Genomic DNA, 18,347 nt, shown 5'->3' with positions numbered 1-18,347 from the left:
ATTTTATATGTGACCTGAGGGTGAATGAGGAGTTCAGCAGGCAGGGGAGAAGACATGGCTCATAGGTGGAGAAAGATGCATTTTCCCTAATAAAATATATTACAACATTTCTTATGTTCTGCTTTACTATGGATTTAAGCAACCTTTGTTGAAAGGACAGTGCCTATAGAAATGACTCCTTAGGTTTTACAGTTGAAAGCTATGTTTAAAAACCCCTCTCGCTTTATGGAACAGAGATGGAGGTTCTTCTCAACATGCATTGATACTTTCAAACCACCCTGCACTTTGGAGGCTCCCCCCTTGTTACTTCACTGAGAAGGAACTGCAACTGCAGTTTTTATATGCTATATAATTATCCTATAGAACCTGTTGCCAACGGTAAGAACTGCCTATTTACAAAAAAGTTACATCAAAAGTGGCACGGTAGTGGTGCAGATTTCATTTTAGTAACTACCCGTATTACTTACTCATAATACAGTCCTGATCAAAAGTTTAAGACCACTTAAAAAAAAAATGTCAAAAAATCATATTTAGCATGGCTGGATCTTAACAAGGTTCCATGTAGAGCTTCAACATGCAACAAGAAGAAATGGGAGCGAGACAAAACATTTTTTGAGCATTCAATTTAATGAAAACAACAAATAAACTGAAACAGGCTGTTTTTCAGCTGATCAAAAGTTTAGGACCACACCTCCAAAAAAAAATAAAAAAATAAAAATAAACCCCTTCCCTCAAAACAGAAATCCAACTTCCAAACATGAACTCAGTAATGAGTAGCTCCGCCATTATTGTTTATCACTTCCAAAATTCGTTTTGGCATGCTTGATGCAAGCGTTTCCATGAGGTGAGTGGGAACATTTCTCCAAGAGGTGAAGACGGCCGCATGAAGGCCATCTACTGTCTGGAACTGTTGTCCATTTTTGTAAACTTCCCTTGCCATCCATCCTCAAAGGTTCTCAATTGGATTTAGATCAGGTGAACACGCAGGATGGGCCAAAAGAGTGATGTTATTCTCCTGGAAGAAGTCCCTTGTCCTGCGGGCATTGTCTACTGTAGCGTTGTCCTGTAGAAAAACCCAGTCGTTACCACACAGACTAAGGCCCTCAGTCATGAGAAATGCTCTCTGCAACATCTGGGCATAGCCAGCAGCCGTTTGACGCCCCTGCACTTCCTGAAGCTCCATTGTTCCACTGAAGGAAAAAGCACCCCAGACCATTATGGCGCCCCCTCCACTGTGGCACGTAGAAAACATCTCAGGTGGGATCTGCTTGTCATGCCAGTAATGTTGGAAACCATCAAGGTTAAATTTTTTCTCATCAGAGAATAAAACTTGCGATTTGGAGAGAGAAAATAAAGAAGATCGCGGCACTCACCGGAGTAGGAAAAATGTTGCTGCTTTATTGAAACACTTCCTTGGAAGATTGTGTATAGAGGATCCTGGGGCGGACACACTGTAGCAAGCGGCGATGGCCGTTTCGCGCGGGATCGCGCTTCCTCTGGCTGCTGTGCACGTCATCGCACAGACCTGCGCTTTATGGGGGCGGACTCCGAGCAGCCGGCACTATCAGCTACAGCTGTGCGCCTGTGGATCTATGACGTGAGTTAAAAACATGACCAGCGTGGACAAGTGCAAATACAAATACTGGAGGACACACTAAAGAGTATAATAAAGTACAAGTTATGCAGCAATATCCATGCTATTAGGCATATGGCTGCAAACTCATGCACAAATGACAGGGGAGGTTGGGTATAGCGATACAGATTCAAATGCAATTATGCATGCCGTAATCTATATACAAGTCATGGTGCCGGCTGCTCTGAGTCCGCCCCCATGAAGCGCAGGTCTGCGCGATGACGTGCACAGCGGCCAGACAAAGCGCGATCCCACGCGCGAAACGTCAGTCACCGCTTGCTACAGTGTGTCCGCCCCAGGATCCTCTATGCACAATCTTCCAAGGAAGTGTTTCAATAAAGCAGCAACATTTTTCCTACACCGGTGAGTGCCGCGATCTTCTTTATTCTCTCTCTCCAAAACGTGAACTATTGATCCAACCTCTACGTCACTGAGCACCACGCAGCAGAGTACACCTAACCACATCATCTGTTTCCCATTATCGAAGGCTACATCAGTGAAGGCAGTGCCGCCTTGCATCTATTACCTCATACATATCACCTCTTCATGACTACAACCATGGCAGAGCACGCTGATACCACTGAAGCCCCCACTAATGCATCAGAAGTTGCATCCGAAACTGTATGTGGCCTCACTCAGGGTCGAGAAGGGGCGGACACATTTTTTGCAATATGTGACCAGCGGGACTATGTTTATGCCATCAGTACCAAAACTTTGGAGACTAAGATTTTTCAACTTGCGGACAAGGAGGTGGGACTTTTCTGGACAATCAAGTCCCTCAAGTCCTACAAAGAGAGTGGACGGGTCCCTAGGGGCCTGCGCCTATTCAAAGAAATCGTGCAATATGACGATGATCCCCATTTTGTAGGGGAGTGGAAGGCTGCGCACCAGCGATTTTCTATGGAAATTATGGAGCTCGTACTGGCTCGCGATCAGCAAGAATATACAGCAGTCACAGAAGAGCGAAGCAAAGAGCGAGAAGAGCTCCAAAAAAGACTGAGTCGCAGTTTGTTAATTTTGAAAAGAGGCTAAACAAAAAGCTACTAACCACGCAGGCAGATATAAAAGATCAAAAAAGGGATAAGTTCATGAGAGATAAAAATGATTACGAACTGGATCGTGCATTTGACTGGGGCAAAAAAAGGATCCACCCCAAACACATGCCACGCCGAGGACGCCATAACTTTTGGGCTACTGACTCTGAGTCAAGCCAATCCGAAGGAAATGGAGCCAATTCGGGTGATGAACCATCCCCTTTAGAAAAGGCACGAGAAGGGGGCGTGGCAGACGCTCAAGAGATATCCAGAGAGATCCAAAAGTCCACGAGAAGGAGAAGTCAGGTCTCCTGGCGACAGTAAAATATGAGGAACGAATCTTTAATGCACCCACTAAGGACATAGTAGTAAACCTGACAGGCTTAGAACTGCCTCCTGGCTGTATCCCACTCCTCAACCGGGGGTTAGGATACAGCCTACCTGAGCAGTTCAGCCTTGTAGACTTCGAGATTGATTTATTCCTGTCGGTTCGCAAGTTGTATCTTAAAAAGCTGTTTGCTGAGACCCCCGTGCAGGGTCCTACCCCCGCACCGGGGGAGGTCCCAGCCACCATGTCCCAAACTGACTTCCATTTACGAGGTAGATTCAGTAAGGAGGAGATAGCTTGTATCCACTTTCTGTCCAATACGGAGCCAGAAGAGCCTTCGGGCAACCAAGGCCAGCTTAACAAAAATGCAGGGGGTGTCAGGTCCACCTTCCTTCCTCCCATGCCGGTCGGCTCGGCAATAGATCTGTTCCACAAGCGAGTACTGAGAGAAATGCGTGCGCTGGTTTACCCCACGGCACCTTCAAACCTTACGGTAGAAGAATCCTGCGCTCTCTTGTGGTTAAATAAACAGGATAACAGTCATTAAGCCGGCCGACAAGGGAGGGAAGGTGGTCCTGATGCCCAGGGAATATTATCTGGAAGAAGCGCATAGGCAATTAGGGGACAGTACAGTGTATATAAAGGTCAGGGGAGACCCCGTACCTGGGGTGTCGTCCAAGCTTTTCACACTTATTAACCAGTACATATTGAATGGATTTTTATCCAAAAGTATGATAGATCGACTCATCCCTGCCTTCCCGAAAATCCCTATATGGTACTTTGTGCCAAAAATTCACAAATCACTGACCCGACCCCCGGGCCGTCCCATCATTGCTGGGATCGGGTCAGTGACTGAGCCCTTGTCTGGCTATATCGACTGGCTCCTTAGACCTTTGCTAGCCAGCACCCCGACGTACTTAAAAGACACAGGCGATTTCCTCCGGGCACTCAGAGGTCTTGAGTGGCGGGATGAGTACAACCTGGTGTCCCTGGACGTTGAAAGCTTATATACTAGAATCCCCCATGATTTAGGACTTCGGGCAGTCAGTATGGTCCTCAGCAGAAGCGACAAGGATGTGGTATTTACAAACTTTATCCATGAAGCATTAGACCTTGTCCTCACCAATAATGTCTTTCAGTTTGACGGACAGTGGTACCGCCAGGTACTAGGTACCGCAATGGGCACACCTGTCTCATGCACATTCGCTAACCTGTACCTGGCGGTATTTGATAAGACTTATATCTTCTCGGTGGATAACCCCTTCCTGCGGTCTATCCACTTGTTCTTAAGATATGTGGATATTGTTTTTCTGGTCTGGTTGGGGAGTGAGGAGTCCTGCAATGCATTTGTTGACTACATCAATGCACATAACCAGATGAATATGAAATTCACCATAAATTTTGGTGGTTGGTCTCTCGACTTTCTGGACGTGCACATCACTGTAAAAGATGGTATTGTACATACCAGCGGCTACCGTAAGCCCACGGCGACTAACTCTCTCCTCCACCAGACCAGCTTCCACCCGCCATCGGTTAAGCGGGCAGTCCCGTACGGACAATTTGTCCGTTTACGGAGGATAAACGATACCGATGAGGGTTTCCACAAGCAAGCTGGAGGAGAACTTAGAGATAGGCTCCTGGATAGGGGTTATCCATCGAGAAGCGTCTCAATAGCCCTGCATACGGCCTCTAAGCTAGACCGCAATTCTTTGCTCATGGAGAAAAGAATAAATGCCACACCCTCGCGCTTCGCCTTTTCCTTACAATATAGTCCTGCCGCTGATGTAATCAGGCAGGCTATTAACCAAAATTTGGATCTATTGAAGGGGGACTCCTCTCTCAGTGTGTCCGCCCCAGGATCCTCTATGCACAATCTTCCAAGGAAGTGTTTCAATAAAGCAGCAACATTTTTCCTACTCTGGTGAGTGCTGCGATCTTTATTCTCTCTCTCCAAATCGTGAACTATTGATCCAACCTCTACGTACACCTAACCACATCATCGGTTTCCCATTATCGAAGGCTACATCAGTGAAGGAAGAGCCATCTTGCATCTATTACCTCAGAGAATAAAACTTTCTTCCACCTTTGAATGTCCCATGTTTGGTGCTCTCTTGCAAAGTCCAAACGAGCAGTTCTGTGGCGTTCAAGGAGACGAGGTCTTTGAAGATGTTTTTTGTTTTTGAAGCCCTTCAGTCTAAGATGCCGTCTGATAGTTTTGGGGCTGCAGTCAGCACCAGTAAGGGCCGTAATTTGGGTCGAGGATCGTCCAGTGTCTTGACAGACAGACAATTGGATCCTCCGGCTCAGTGCTGATGAAATTTTTTTGGGTCTTCCACTTGACTTTTTTGTTCCATAACCCTCAGGATCATTTAAGAAATTCCAAATTACTGTCTTACTGTGTCCCACCTCAGCAGCGATGGCGTGCTTATGCAGTTCAACAACCCGACCACGTTCAAAAAGGGAGAGTTTTTTTTGCCTTTACCATCACAACGTGTGACTACCTGACAGAAAATGACAATGAATCCACATCTTTGCACAGATTTGGCCTTTTAAAAAGGCATGTGGTCCTAAACCTTGGATCAGCTGAAAAACAGCCTGTTTCAGTTTAATCGTTATTTTCAATTAATTGAATGCTCAAAAAATGTCTTGTCTCACTCCCATTTCTTCTTGTTGCATGTTGAAGCTCTACTTGCAACCTTGTTAAGATCCAACAATGTAAAATATGATTTTTTGCCATTTTTCAAGTGGTCTTAGGGTCCATTCACACGTCCGTTGTTTCTTTCCTGATCTGTTCCGTTTTTTGCGGAACAGATCTGGACCCATTCATTTTCAATGGGTCCTGAAAAAATAAAAAAAAATAAAAAAAAATCTGACATTGTGCTGTCCGATTTTTTTCAGGACCCATTGAAAATGAATGGGTCCAGATCGGTTCCGCAAAAAACGGAACAGATCAGGAAAGAAACAACGGACGTGTGAATGGACCCTTAAACTTTTGATCAGGACTGTATAACAATTCTTGAGCATTTTTTTCTTACAACTCTGCATTGTGCTGTTCCCTCTGTTCCACCTACTAGATATGTATTAATAAATTGACAAGCTCGGTGTTACTAGTTGGGGATGTTTCCTACATACTCTTACATTGCCCAATCACATCTTTTTGACAATTGGGATGGTAACAACCAGTTGACAATTTATTTGTAGAATTCTAGTAGTCAAATTTCCTGTGTCGAGAGGAACCAGGAAGTAGAGACCAGCAGGAAACCAGGAAGCATCAGCATAAGGCCTCATTACCGATTTTTTTTCTTCTGCTTTGCGGGCCGTTTTTTGCGTTTCGTATACGGAACCATTCATTTCAATGGTTCCGCAAGGAAAAAAAAAAAATACGGAATGTACTCTGTATGCACTCCGTTTCCGTATTTCTGTTGAAAGATAGAACATGTCCTATAAATGCCTGCAAATCACGTTCCGTGGCTCCATTCAAGTCAATGGGTCCGCAAAAAAAACGGAACACATACGGAAATGCATCCGTATCCGTTCCGTTTTTTTCTGAACCATCTATTGAAAATGTTCTGCCCAGCCTAATTTTTTCTATGTAATTACTGTATACTGTATATGCCATACGGAAAAACGGAACGGAAAAACAACGGAAACCAAAAAAATGGAACAACGGATCCGTGAAAAACAGACCGCAAAACACTGAAATAGCCATACGGTAGTGTGAAAGAGGCCTAAGAGTGACCAGGAATTGGCGAGGAGAGTATTTTTTAATGTTATTCTGTCCGTTTAGTCCATGCTCCTACGAAGGTACTAGCTATTCAACCCAGTCCACCACCCCACTTCCAGTAGTGCTTCTAACGACTTAGACTCCATTCAGACGTCCGTAGTGCATTGCGGATCCGCCACCCGGCCGCCACCCCCAGAGAAACGCCTTTTCTTGTCCGCAATTGCGGACAAGAATAGGAAATGCTCTATTTTCTTGTGGAGCTGCGGACCGCACATATGGTGCTCTCCCCATCCATTCCCCATAGAGAATGAATGGGTCCGCACCCGTTCCGCACAGTTGTGGAACAGATGCGGACCAAACTTAGACGTAAAATGAGAAACAGAACCACGCACACTTACCTGATGAAAGGAGAGGCCCTGTACTACAACCCCTTTCTGGGGGTCTTCTCTAATTGCTAAAAAGCCTTTGGGTTCTAGAAGGTCCTGGATCTGTTCATTATACACCTAAAAACAAAAACAAAAAAACATAAAGGTTGTTTAAGTGAGTAAAATCCTGCTAAAGTATACAGACTGTAACATGAGAACATGACAACTCTGACAATGGCATGGGTCCAATGTTAGAGATTCTCTTTCTGTAGATCCACCTAACGGGTCATGTGTCATAAGAAAAATCATCATTTAGTGATCGGAAACATCAGCCAGCAGAATAGCATGTGACGAACTGGCCACTTGCAAAAGATTGGGGGGGGGGGGGGTCGGAGATCATCAGAGCTTCTGCTTTGGTTCGGCAACAGGTAAGTATTTTTATTTCCTGATGGAGACAGTGATTGGATTTAGCAGTCACCTGACTCCTACCCGGCAACAGGATGTTGATGCCGAGAGAGACAGGTGCTGCATGTACAGCCAGAGATTGAAGGATGGAGCCAGAACCCAGTGGCAGAGTACTATCACCACCATGGGTCGGTGAAGTTGGATAACCCCTTTAGACAATAGCCGATTTCTAATGATGACATATTCCCTGGTAAGTAATTTTTTTCTGATCATTTCCTTTGACAATGATCTCCTGGTCCATACCTCCAGGTAGGAGATGAGCACCTCGCAGGACTTCTCCTCCTTGATTGCTTCTATTCGCTGATATAGTTCGACCATAGTGAGATACATGACTCCAGGGTCAGCTTCACTTCCCAACATTGTATGCGTCTTCCCTGCTCCAGTAGCTCCATAAGCAAAAACTAAAAGGATTAGAGGGGGAAAAAAATAAAAATAAAAATTATATATATATAAAAATTAACAGAACGTAAATTGACTTTCTAGTGAAATAAATGGATCACTTTTCCACTTTGGACTCCAGGCTAGGAATATCAGTTGGCTCTTAAAGCAAACTTGTCACCATGAAAATACAGTCCAATCAGCATCTGCAGGCAGTGTGTCATGGAGCAGATTTCTATAAGCTGTAGTTTTCTGGCAAAAGAATATGTATAGCTTGTATTTTATTCATTTATACAGTTATTAACAGTAAAATAAAATACGGTATTATTTATACTGAATCTTTTCCCACAAAACTATACATCAGGGATGGCCAACATGTGGCTCTCCAGTTGTTGCAAAACTACAACTCCCAGCATGCCCAGACTGCCTACATCAGGGCATGGTGGGAGGAGTTGTAGTTTTACAACAGCTGGAGAGCCACAGGTTGGCCATTTAGGCTATATATCATTCTGCTCAGCTCCTCCTGCTCTATAACAGGCTGCCTGCAGATTGCTCTGCATTTTCATGGTGACAAAATTTAGAAGCAAAATTAAAAATCAACACTATTACATCTAAAATAAAGTGTTTAAGCTAGACTGGTGGCTGAATGAAGCGTTCACAATTAATGATGTGCTTATCTGCAGCCAGGACTAGGGGGAGCTTACTGCAGACCTCTTAACTCAATGATAACAGTATGCAGCAAGCTGCCTCTAGTGGTAGCTGCAGGTACCCAGAATCTGGAAGAAAAAGGGCGGTGCTTAGCAGTAGGGGCGTGGCCTTCCATAACCCAACAGATTTTCTATAATTTAGACCAAAAGATAATGTAAATTATAGCTCATGTCTATGCCAGCCCATAGCTGCCGCATATTTGATTTACAGTCGCATAGTCAAGCAAAGATGCAACAAATTTACTAAGAGGCCACTCATTACCCTGTCCCATCCCAAAAGGGGGTAAGGATGCAGAAAACCTCAAAGGGCTCCTGGTAAAACCCATTAGGGGAGATTTATCAAAACACCAGTACAAAGGAAAACGGATTAGGGCTCATGCACACAACTGTAGGTATTCTGTGGTCCCCAAAAAACACGGATGACGTCCATTTGTATTACGTATATTGCGGAACTGAACAGCTGGCCCTAATAGAACAGTCCTATCCTTGTTTGTTATGCGGACAATAATAGGACGTGTTCTATTATTTTGTGGAAAGGAAATGCGGACATACGGAAACCGAATGCACATGGAGTAACTTCCGTTTTCTTGCGGACCCATTGAAATGAATGGTTCCGCATATGGTCCGCAAAAAAATAAATAACGGAACGGACACGGAAGGAAAATACGTTCGTGTGCATGAGTCCTCAGTTTGAGTTCACACTTCAGTTATTTGGTCAGTGGTTTGTGAGCCAATACCAGGTGCAGGTCAAAAACACAGAACAGGCGCAGATCTTTCCATTACACCTCATCTCTGTGTAGGCTTCACTACTGGTTTTGGTTCCCAATAACTGATCAAATAACTTCAGTGTCCCATTGCCCATAGCAACCAATCAGATCCCACCTTTCATTTTTCAGAGCTCCTCTGGAAAATAAAAGATGGCATCTGATTGGTTGCTATGGGCAGCTAAGCCAATTCTACAATACACCAGTTTTTATTAAATCAGCCCTATTACGTTTAACAAAATTATTGCCTCTAACAAAAGATGCATTTTGTTGAATTTAAATGATTAACGGGGACGTCGTCATCAGTTGGGGTCTCTGTGCTGAGTCTCGGTTCCTTTGGTCTCTTCATCACATAAGGAGAGATTTATCAAAACTGGTATAAAGGAGAACTGGCTTAGTGGCCCATGGCAACCAATCAGATTCCATCTTTCATTTTTCACAGCTACTTTGGAAAATGAAATGGTTAATTGGATTGGTTGCTATGTGCAATTCAGCAATTTTCCCTTTGCACCAGTTTTGATAGATCTCCCCCATAGTTTACTGCCCATACTCACATGTTTAACCCCTTCAGTCAACTGTGCCGTACCTGTATGTCATAGCGGCTGAGGAAATGTATGAAGCAAGCAGCTGCGATGAGCCTGCTCCATACATGGCGGGTGCCGGTTGTACAATACAGCAGGCACGCAATGACCGGTATCGGCGATGACGCCAAACCCAGTCATTTAAACCCCTCAGATGCAATGGTCAATAGTGATCACAGCATCACTATTAAAAGTTCAAATCACACCCATTTCCCTATATATATATGCCGTAATGGGAAAAAACATGCGGTTCTCCATTTTTTGGTCACCTTATCAACCTCAAAAAATTACAGTGATCAAAAAGTTGTATGTACCCTACAAAATGGTACCAATAAAACCAACAGTTCAAAAATAAAAAAATTTAAATAAAAATAAATCACAGTTCTGCAGACAGAAATATAAAAAAAGCTATTGCTGTCACAAAAAAGGTTATTTTCTTTTTTTTTTATAAAAGTAGTAGAACAAAAAAATAAAAATATACAAATTTGGTATCGATATAAATCGTATTCAGCTACAGAGTAAGGACATCATGTCATTTTTAGTACGCAGTAAACAACGCAACAAATCCCCCAAATTGTCAAAATTGAGGTTTTTTTTTTATTTATTTATTTTTAACAATTTTGCCCCACAAAGAATTTTCTCGGTTTTCTATTACTAGACATAATAAATTTAATGGCGTCATTAAAAAAATAAAATAAAAAGCCCTCATATGGCTATATAAATGGAAAAGTTATAGCTATTGGAATGTGGGGGGGGGGGGGGTGAAAAAAAAACAACAAATATGGGCCCAGTACTTAAGGGGTTAATAGGGAGCAAAGGAGCACTGCAGAGCACAACAGGTTGGTATGTGATGTGGCTGTACAACATGCCAGAGCCAACATTACACTAACCCATTACAACAGACCACAAAAAATAGATTCTGCCGATTAAAAGAGGTTGTCCAAGATTTTACTATTGATGCCCTATCTTTAGGACAGGCCATCATTTTCTGATCATTGGGGGCTGGACAACCTGCACACCCACCGATCAGCTGTTCTAGCGCAGGCACAGATGCAGGGAATACACGGTTTCATCCATTTTGTAGTCGACAGAGCTTGTTATTGCAGTGCTGCTCCCATACACTTAAACGGGCGTGCAGTAACCCAGTGATTAACTGCAAAAGGGATTAAACTGTGTAATTATGTATTTCTATTGTTGGTACAGTTTTCCACCCTGAGATATGTGAATATGGTTGGGTTAACATACTCCCTATAGTAATAGTTGCCGGTGGGGCTGTTACTCAGGTTAGGTAGGGTGTGTGAGCAGCACTGGAAAAACAGCAGGGAGCAGTGAAACCAGTGGTCCAGAGGAGACAGTGTTAGATGCCAATCCCTGAGGAAGAGAGAACTGCATTTATTCAGGTCGGTTAAGCAGTCAGATAAGAGGGGCAGTGTATGATACAAGCCTGTGAAGCGAATGCACGTTTAAGGCTTTGGGTTCCATAGCATTGGGTAGGCCAAAGGCTCCAGACTCCCAGTCATACCCGAGAGACAGATTGCAAGTCTGTTGAATGGAGCTGGGCATTGTAGTACTACACTTTAGAGACAATTTCAACTCCTGGCTGTACTGGGAAAATAGTCCAGTTTATTCAGAAAGTGACTCCATTAAAATATGCATATATACACATATATTAGCCCTGAATGGCCAGTGGGGATATATGTTACATAATATATACATATATCCCCTGTGTATATGTTTGTATAGGCCCAGTATTTGTCCATATGTCCCTTGTAGGTGTATGTGGGCCCAGTATATATACACTCACCTAAAGAATTATTAGGAACACCTGTTCTATTTCTCATTAATGCGATTATCTAGTCAACCAATCACATGGCAGTTGCTTCAATGCATGTAGGGTTGTGGTCCTGGTCAAGACAATCTCCTGAACTCCAAACTGAATGTCAGAATGGGAAAGAAAGGCGATTTAAGCAATTTTGAGCGTGGCATGGTTGTTGGTGCCAGACTGGCCAGTCTGAGTATTTCACAATCTGCTCAGTTACTGGGATTTTCACGCACAACCATTTCTAGGGTTTACAAAGAATGGTGTGAAAAGGGAAAAAAAAATCCAGTATGAGGCAGTCCTGTGGGCGAAAATGCCTTGTTGATGCTAGAGGTCAGAGGAAAATGGTCCGACTGATTCAAGCTGATAGAAGAGCAACGTTGACTGAAATAACCACTCGTTACAACCGAGGTATGCAGCAAAGCATTTGTGAAGCCACAACACGCACAACCTTGAGGCGGATGGGCTACAACAGCAGAAGACCCCACCGGGTACCACTCATCTCCACTACAAATAGGAAAAAGAGGCTACAATTTGCACAAGCTCACCAAAATTGGACTGTTGAAGACTGGAAAAATGTTGCCTGGTCTGATGAGTCTCGATTTCTGTTGAGACATTCAAATGGTAGAGTCCGAGTTTGACGTAAACAGAATGAGAACATGTATCCATCATGTCTTGTTACCACTGTGCAGGCTGGTGGTGGTGTAATGGTGTGGGGGATGTTTTCTGGGCAGACTTTAGGCCCCTTAGTGCCAATTGGCCATCGTTTAAATGCCACGGGCTACCTGAGCATTGTTTCTGACCATGTCCATCCCTTCATGACCACCCTTCATCCTCTGATGGCTACTTCCAGCAGGATAATGCACCATGTAACAAAGCTCGAATCATTTCAAATTGGTTTCTTAAACATGACAATGAGTTCACTGTACTAAAATAGCTATGCATACACACACATATATATATATATATATATATATATATATATATATATACACACATACATACATACATACATACACACACACACATACATACATACATACATTGTAGGAAGGCGCAAGGGGCAGTCATTGATGTAAGGTAAGCGTCACAGAGATTCCTGGCCTCGGTGAGGCAAGAGCCGGTATTTTCAAGTGTCAGCGGCAGCTAGTGCTGACTGACACTGTCTTTTGTATGGCTGTAGAGCAGATCCGGGTCGACTCTTACTGGGAGTAGCCAAAGTGCTGGGTGGGTGGCCGCTTCCCACGCTCCAGGCCGGGACTTTTTTTTTTTTTTTTTTTTAAATAGGCCAAAAACAGCCAGCAATCTCAGCTGGGTGTGGTTTATCCTCCATCTGACAGAGAAGCTGGGGAATCTCTGTGTTTTGAGACCTGTGAAGTTGTGCCGTGCTAAAGGGCTGAGAGCTGCATGCCGGGGAATCAGGCCCCTAAAGCCTGCTGTGGACTGTTGGTGGAGAACTGCTAACCAGGTGAAGATTTAGTTCTATGGACATTGCGTGGTGTGACGACTGAACGGTCATTTTTGTTTTTCCTCATGAATAAACACAAACTGTTTAAGTTAAAGACTATGCGATTGCCTCTATACTGCATCCGCTAGCCTGTCAACCACAGCAAAACCCCACAATATATATACTTAGATAATTAATGTGACCCAATAATATCCTCCAGAGGGTGTGTGTGTGTGTATATATATATATATATATATATATATATATATATATATATATACACACACACACACACACATAGTGAGGAACAGAAATATTTGAACACCCTGCGATTTTGCAAGTTCTCCCAGTTAGAAATCATGGAGGGGTCCGAAATTCACATTGTAGGTGCATTCCCACTCCAAATCCGGAGATAACATTGTATGATTTTTAAGAATGTGTCTTGCACTGCTTAACATAAGTATTTGAACACCTGAGAAAATCTGTGTTAATATTTGACACAGAAGCCTTTGTTTGCAATTACAGAGGTCAAACGTTTCCTGTAGTTCTTGACCAGGTTTGCACACACCGCAACAAGGATTTTGGCCCACTCCTCCACAAAGATCTCCTCTAAATCTGTCAGGTTTCAGGGCTGTCTCTGAGCAACACAGAGTTTCTGCTCCCTCCAAAGATGTTCTATTGGATTTTGGTCTGGAGACTAGCTAGGCCACTCCAGAACATTGATACGCTTCTTATGGAGCAACTCCTTGGTTATCCTGGCCGTGTGCTTCGGGTCGTTGTCCTGTTGGAAGACCCAGCCACGACCCATCTTCAATGCTCTGACTGAGGGAAGGAGGTTGTTGCTCAAAATCTTACATTAAATGGCCCCATTCATCCTCTCCTTAATACAGTGCAGTCGTCCTGTCCCCTTCGCAGAAAAGAACCCCAAAGCATGATGTTACCACAACGAAGCTTCACAGTAGGGATGGTATTCTTTGGATGCAACTCATCCTTTTTCCTCCAAACACGACGAGACTTTGGTCTCATCTGACCACATGACTTTCTCCCTGCCTCCTCTGGATCATCCAGATGGTCATTGGCAAACTTCAGACGGGAATGGACATGTGATGACTTGAGCAGGGGAACCTTCCGTGCAATGCACGATTTGAAACCATGACGGCGTAGTGTTCTACCGACAGTGACCTTTGAAATTGTGGCCCAGCTTGTAGTTCTGGGCCGATTCCTCACCTTTCTTATCATCAGTGATACCCCACAAGGTGAGATCTTGCATGGAGCCCCAGTTCAAGGGAGACCGACAATCGGCTTTAGCCTCTTCCATTTTCTAACAATTGCTCCAACAGTTGATCTATTTTCACCAAGCTGCTTGGCAATTGCCTCGTAGCCCTTTCCAGCCTTGTGGCGGTCCACAATTTTGTCTCTGGTGTCTTTTGACAGCTCTTTGGTCTTGCCCATAGTAGTAGTTGGCGTCTGACTGACTGTGGGGTGGACAGGGGTCTTTAAAGAGCTCAGACAGGTGCTACTAAGTTAGATTAAATGAGTGTACAGTCTTGGCCAAAAGTTTTGAGAATGACACAAATATTAGTTTTCACAAAGTTTGCTGCTAAACTGCTTTTAGATCTTTGTTTCAGTTGTTTCTGTGATGTAGTGAAATATAATTACACGCACTTCATACGTTTCAAAGGCTTTTATCGACAATTACATGACATTTATGCAAAGAGCCAGTATTTGCAGTGTTGGCCCTTCTTTTTCAGGACCTCTGCAATTCGACTGGGCATGCTCTCAATCAACTTCTGGGCCAATTCCTGACTGATAGCAACCCATTCTTTCATAATCACTTCTTTGAGTTTCTCAGAATTAGTGGGTTTTTGTTTGTCCACCCACCTCTTGAGGATTGACCACAAGTTCTCAATGGGATTAAGATCTGGCGAGTTTCCAGGCCATGGACCCAAAATGTCAACGTTTTGGTCCCCGAGCCACTTAGTTATCACTTTTGCCTTGTGGCACGGTGCTCCATAGTGCTGGAAAATGCATTGTTCTTCACCAAACTGTTGTTGGATTGTTGGAAGAAGTTGCTGTTGGAGGGTGTTTTGGTACCATTCTTTATTCATGGCTGTGTTTTGGGGCAAAATTGTGAGTGAGCCCACTCCCTTGGATGAGAAGCAACCCCACCGCAAATGGTCTCAGGATGCTTTACTGTTGGCATGACACAGGACTGATTGTAGCGCTCACCTTTTCTTCTCCGGACAAGCCTTTTTCCTGATGCCCCAAACAATCGGAAAGAGGCTTCATCTGAGAACATGACTTTGCCCCATTCCTCAGCAGTCCATTCACCATATTTTCTGCAGAAGATCAATCTGTCCCTGATGCTTTTTTTTGGAGAGAAGTGGCTTCTTTGCTGCCCTTCTTGACACCAGGCCATCTTCCAAAAGTCTTCGCCTCACTGTGCGTGCAGATGCGCTCACACCTGCCTGGTGCCATTCCTGAGCAAGCTCTGCACTGGTGGCACTCCGATCCCGCAGCTGAATCCTCTTTAGGAGACTATTCTGGCACTTGCTGGACTTTCTTGGACGCCCTGAAGCCTTCTTAACAAGAATTGAACCTCTTTCCTTGAAGTTCTTGATGATCCTATAAATTGTTGATTGAGGTGCAATCTTAGTAGCCACAATATCCTTGCCTGTGAAGCCATTTTTATGCCACGCAATGATGGCTGCACGCGTTTCTTTGCATGTCACCATGGTTAACAATGGAAGAACAATGATTTCAAGCATCACCCTCCTTTTAACAGGTCAAGTCTGCCATTTTAACCCAATCAGCCTGACATAATGATCTCCGGCGTTGTGCTCGTCAACATTCTCACCTGAGTTAACAAGACTATTACTGAAATTATCTCAGCAGGTCCTTTAATGACAGCAATGAAATGCAGTGGAAAGGTTTTTTGGGGATTAAGTTAATTTTCATGGCAAAGAAGGACTATGCAAGTCATCTGATCACTCTTCATAACATTCTGGAGTATATGCAAATTTCTATTATAAAAACTTAAAGGGAACCTGTCAGCGGGATTTTGCGTATAGGCCGAGGACATGGGTTGCTAGATGGCCGCTAGCACATCCGCAATACACAGTCCCCATAGCTCTGTGTGCTTTTATTGTGCAAAAAAAACCGATTTAATACATATGCAAATTAACCTGAGATTAGTCCTGTATGTGAGATGAGTCAGGGACAGGACTCATCTCAGGTTAATTTGCATATGTATTAAATATATATATTTTTTCCCCACAATAAAAGCACAGAGCTATGGGGACTGGGTATTGCAGATGTGCTAGCGACCATCTAGCAACCCATGTCCTCAGCTCTATACCCAAAATCCCGCTGAAAGGTTCCCTTTAAGCAGCAACTCTTCCAATATTTATATAATTCTCAAAACTTTTGGCCATGACTGTAGAGGTGGACTTTTTAAAAGGCACAGTAACAGGTATTTGAGAGCCAGAATTCTTGCCGTTTCTCAGGTGTTCAAATACTTATGTTCAGCAGTGCAAGACAAATCCATTCTTTAAAAATCATACAATGTGATTTCCTGAATTTGTTTTTTAAATTCTGTCTCTCAGAGTGGGAATGCACCTACAATGTGAATTTCAGACCCCTCCATGATTTCTAAGTGGGTGAACTTGCAAAATCGCAGGGTGTTCAAATACTTCTGTTCCTCACTGTGAGATATAGATATATATATATATATATATATATATATATATATATATATATATACACACACACACACACACACACACACACACACACTTTATTATTTCCCCCAATCGCAGGTGACCCCTCCAGCTGATTTCCCCCCCCCCCCCCCCCCCCCGCTTTGCATTCTCCCCTGCCGCGTATCTCCATCACAGTAATTACCACACCGGAGATACATGGTCACTTCACAGGCGGGAGGATCAAACATCCCTCTGCCTGGAAGCGTGCGCCAGGACGGTGATGTCATATCACCGCGCCAGCCCACACAGACTTGCCTGCAGGCGCGCCTGCTGTGTGGGGCCGCTCTGGAGCGAGCGCCGGATTTAAATAGACCGGCAGTCCCCAAGAGAATCATCCCCTGCAAGACGAGCATCAGCGAGAATCAACCCCTATACCACTATCGCATTAAGCCCTGCTTTACTATAACCCTATACCACCAATGAATCCTTTGTTTATTAACCCCTTATACCCTGCATCACTCGTAACCCCTTAACAACCAATCCTTGCTTTGCCATGCATTAACCCCTGCATTGTAAACCCCATCATTACCACTACCACCAAAATACATTAACCCCTGCAGTGCCCTGAATAGATTCCCACTGTCATCCAACCATTAACCCCTGCAATCCCTGGAGACCCTACTATATTTACCCCCTGCTATCTCTGCACATTCCTTGATCCCTGGCGTGCATTAACCCTTGCAGTGCCATCAACACCCTGTATTGTAATGAACCCCTTGACACCCCGTAGGGACAGTCTAGCGTCAGGAGGGAGGGAGCTGCTAATAGGGCGTTTAAAGCCTCATGCACACAACCGTATTTTGTTTCCATGTCCATTCCGTTTTTTTGCGGACAGGATGCGGACCCATTCATTTCAATGGGCACGCAAAAAAACGCGGACAGCACACCGTGTACTGTCCGCATCAGTATGTCCGATCTTCTGCAAAAAAATAAATAAATAAAAAATAATAATAAATAATAATAATAATAAATGTCCTATTTTTTTTTCTAGTTTGCGGACAAGGATAGGCATTGTTACAATGTATCCGCAAAAGAAAAAAAAAAGAAAAGAAAAAAAGATGCCATACGGATCATTTTATATATTTTTTTTGTTTCCCGGATTCGCAATATGCGGACCGCAAAACACATACGGTCGTGTGCATGTAGCCTAACTGTGGTGATATTTAGTTTGTGGTGTGGAAGTGTAATTGTGTAAGATATTGTATTGTGTTTAGTGTAGTTAGGTGTATTGTAGTGTTGTTAATATATTACTGTGTGCGACTATAAGTAAAATATATATATATATATATATATATATATATATATATATAGCAATGATTAGACTGTAGACTTGTTATTGTG

At 43.6% G+C, this 18,347-nt stretch overlaps 1 protein-coding gene across 1 annotated transcript in view; it reads right to left on the bottom strand.

Moving 5' to 3' along the window:
* LOC122926691 (kinesin-like protein KIF18B) overlaps positions 1-18,347 on the bottom strand; it is an 81,065-nt gene that overhangs the window by 39,910 nt on the left and 22,808 nt on the right. Inside the window, exons 3-4 of the mRNA XM_044278154.1 lie at positions 7,793-7,950; positions 7,118-7,222 (exon numbers count right to left, since the gene is read on the bottom strand). Of these exons, the coding sequence (XP_044134089.1) occupies positions 7,118-7,222; positions 7,793-7,950 (263 nt within the window). The remainder of the gene's footprint in view (positions 1-7,117; positions 7,223-7,792; positions 7,951-18,347) is intronic.

This window comes from Bufo gargarizans, chromosome 2, assembly GCF_014858855.1.
Source record: "Bufo gargarizans isolate SCDJY-AF-19 chromosome 2, ASM1485885v1, whole genome shotgun sequence".
In the NCBI taxonomy this organism is placed as follows: Eukaryota; Metazoa; Chordata; class Amphibia; order Anura; family Bufonidae; genus Bufo; species Bufo gargarizans.
This window is presented reverse-complemented; position numbering and strand designations above follow the sequence as displayed.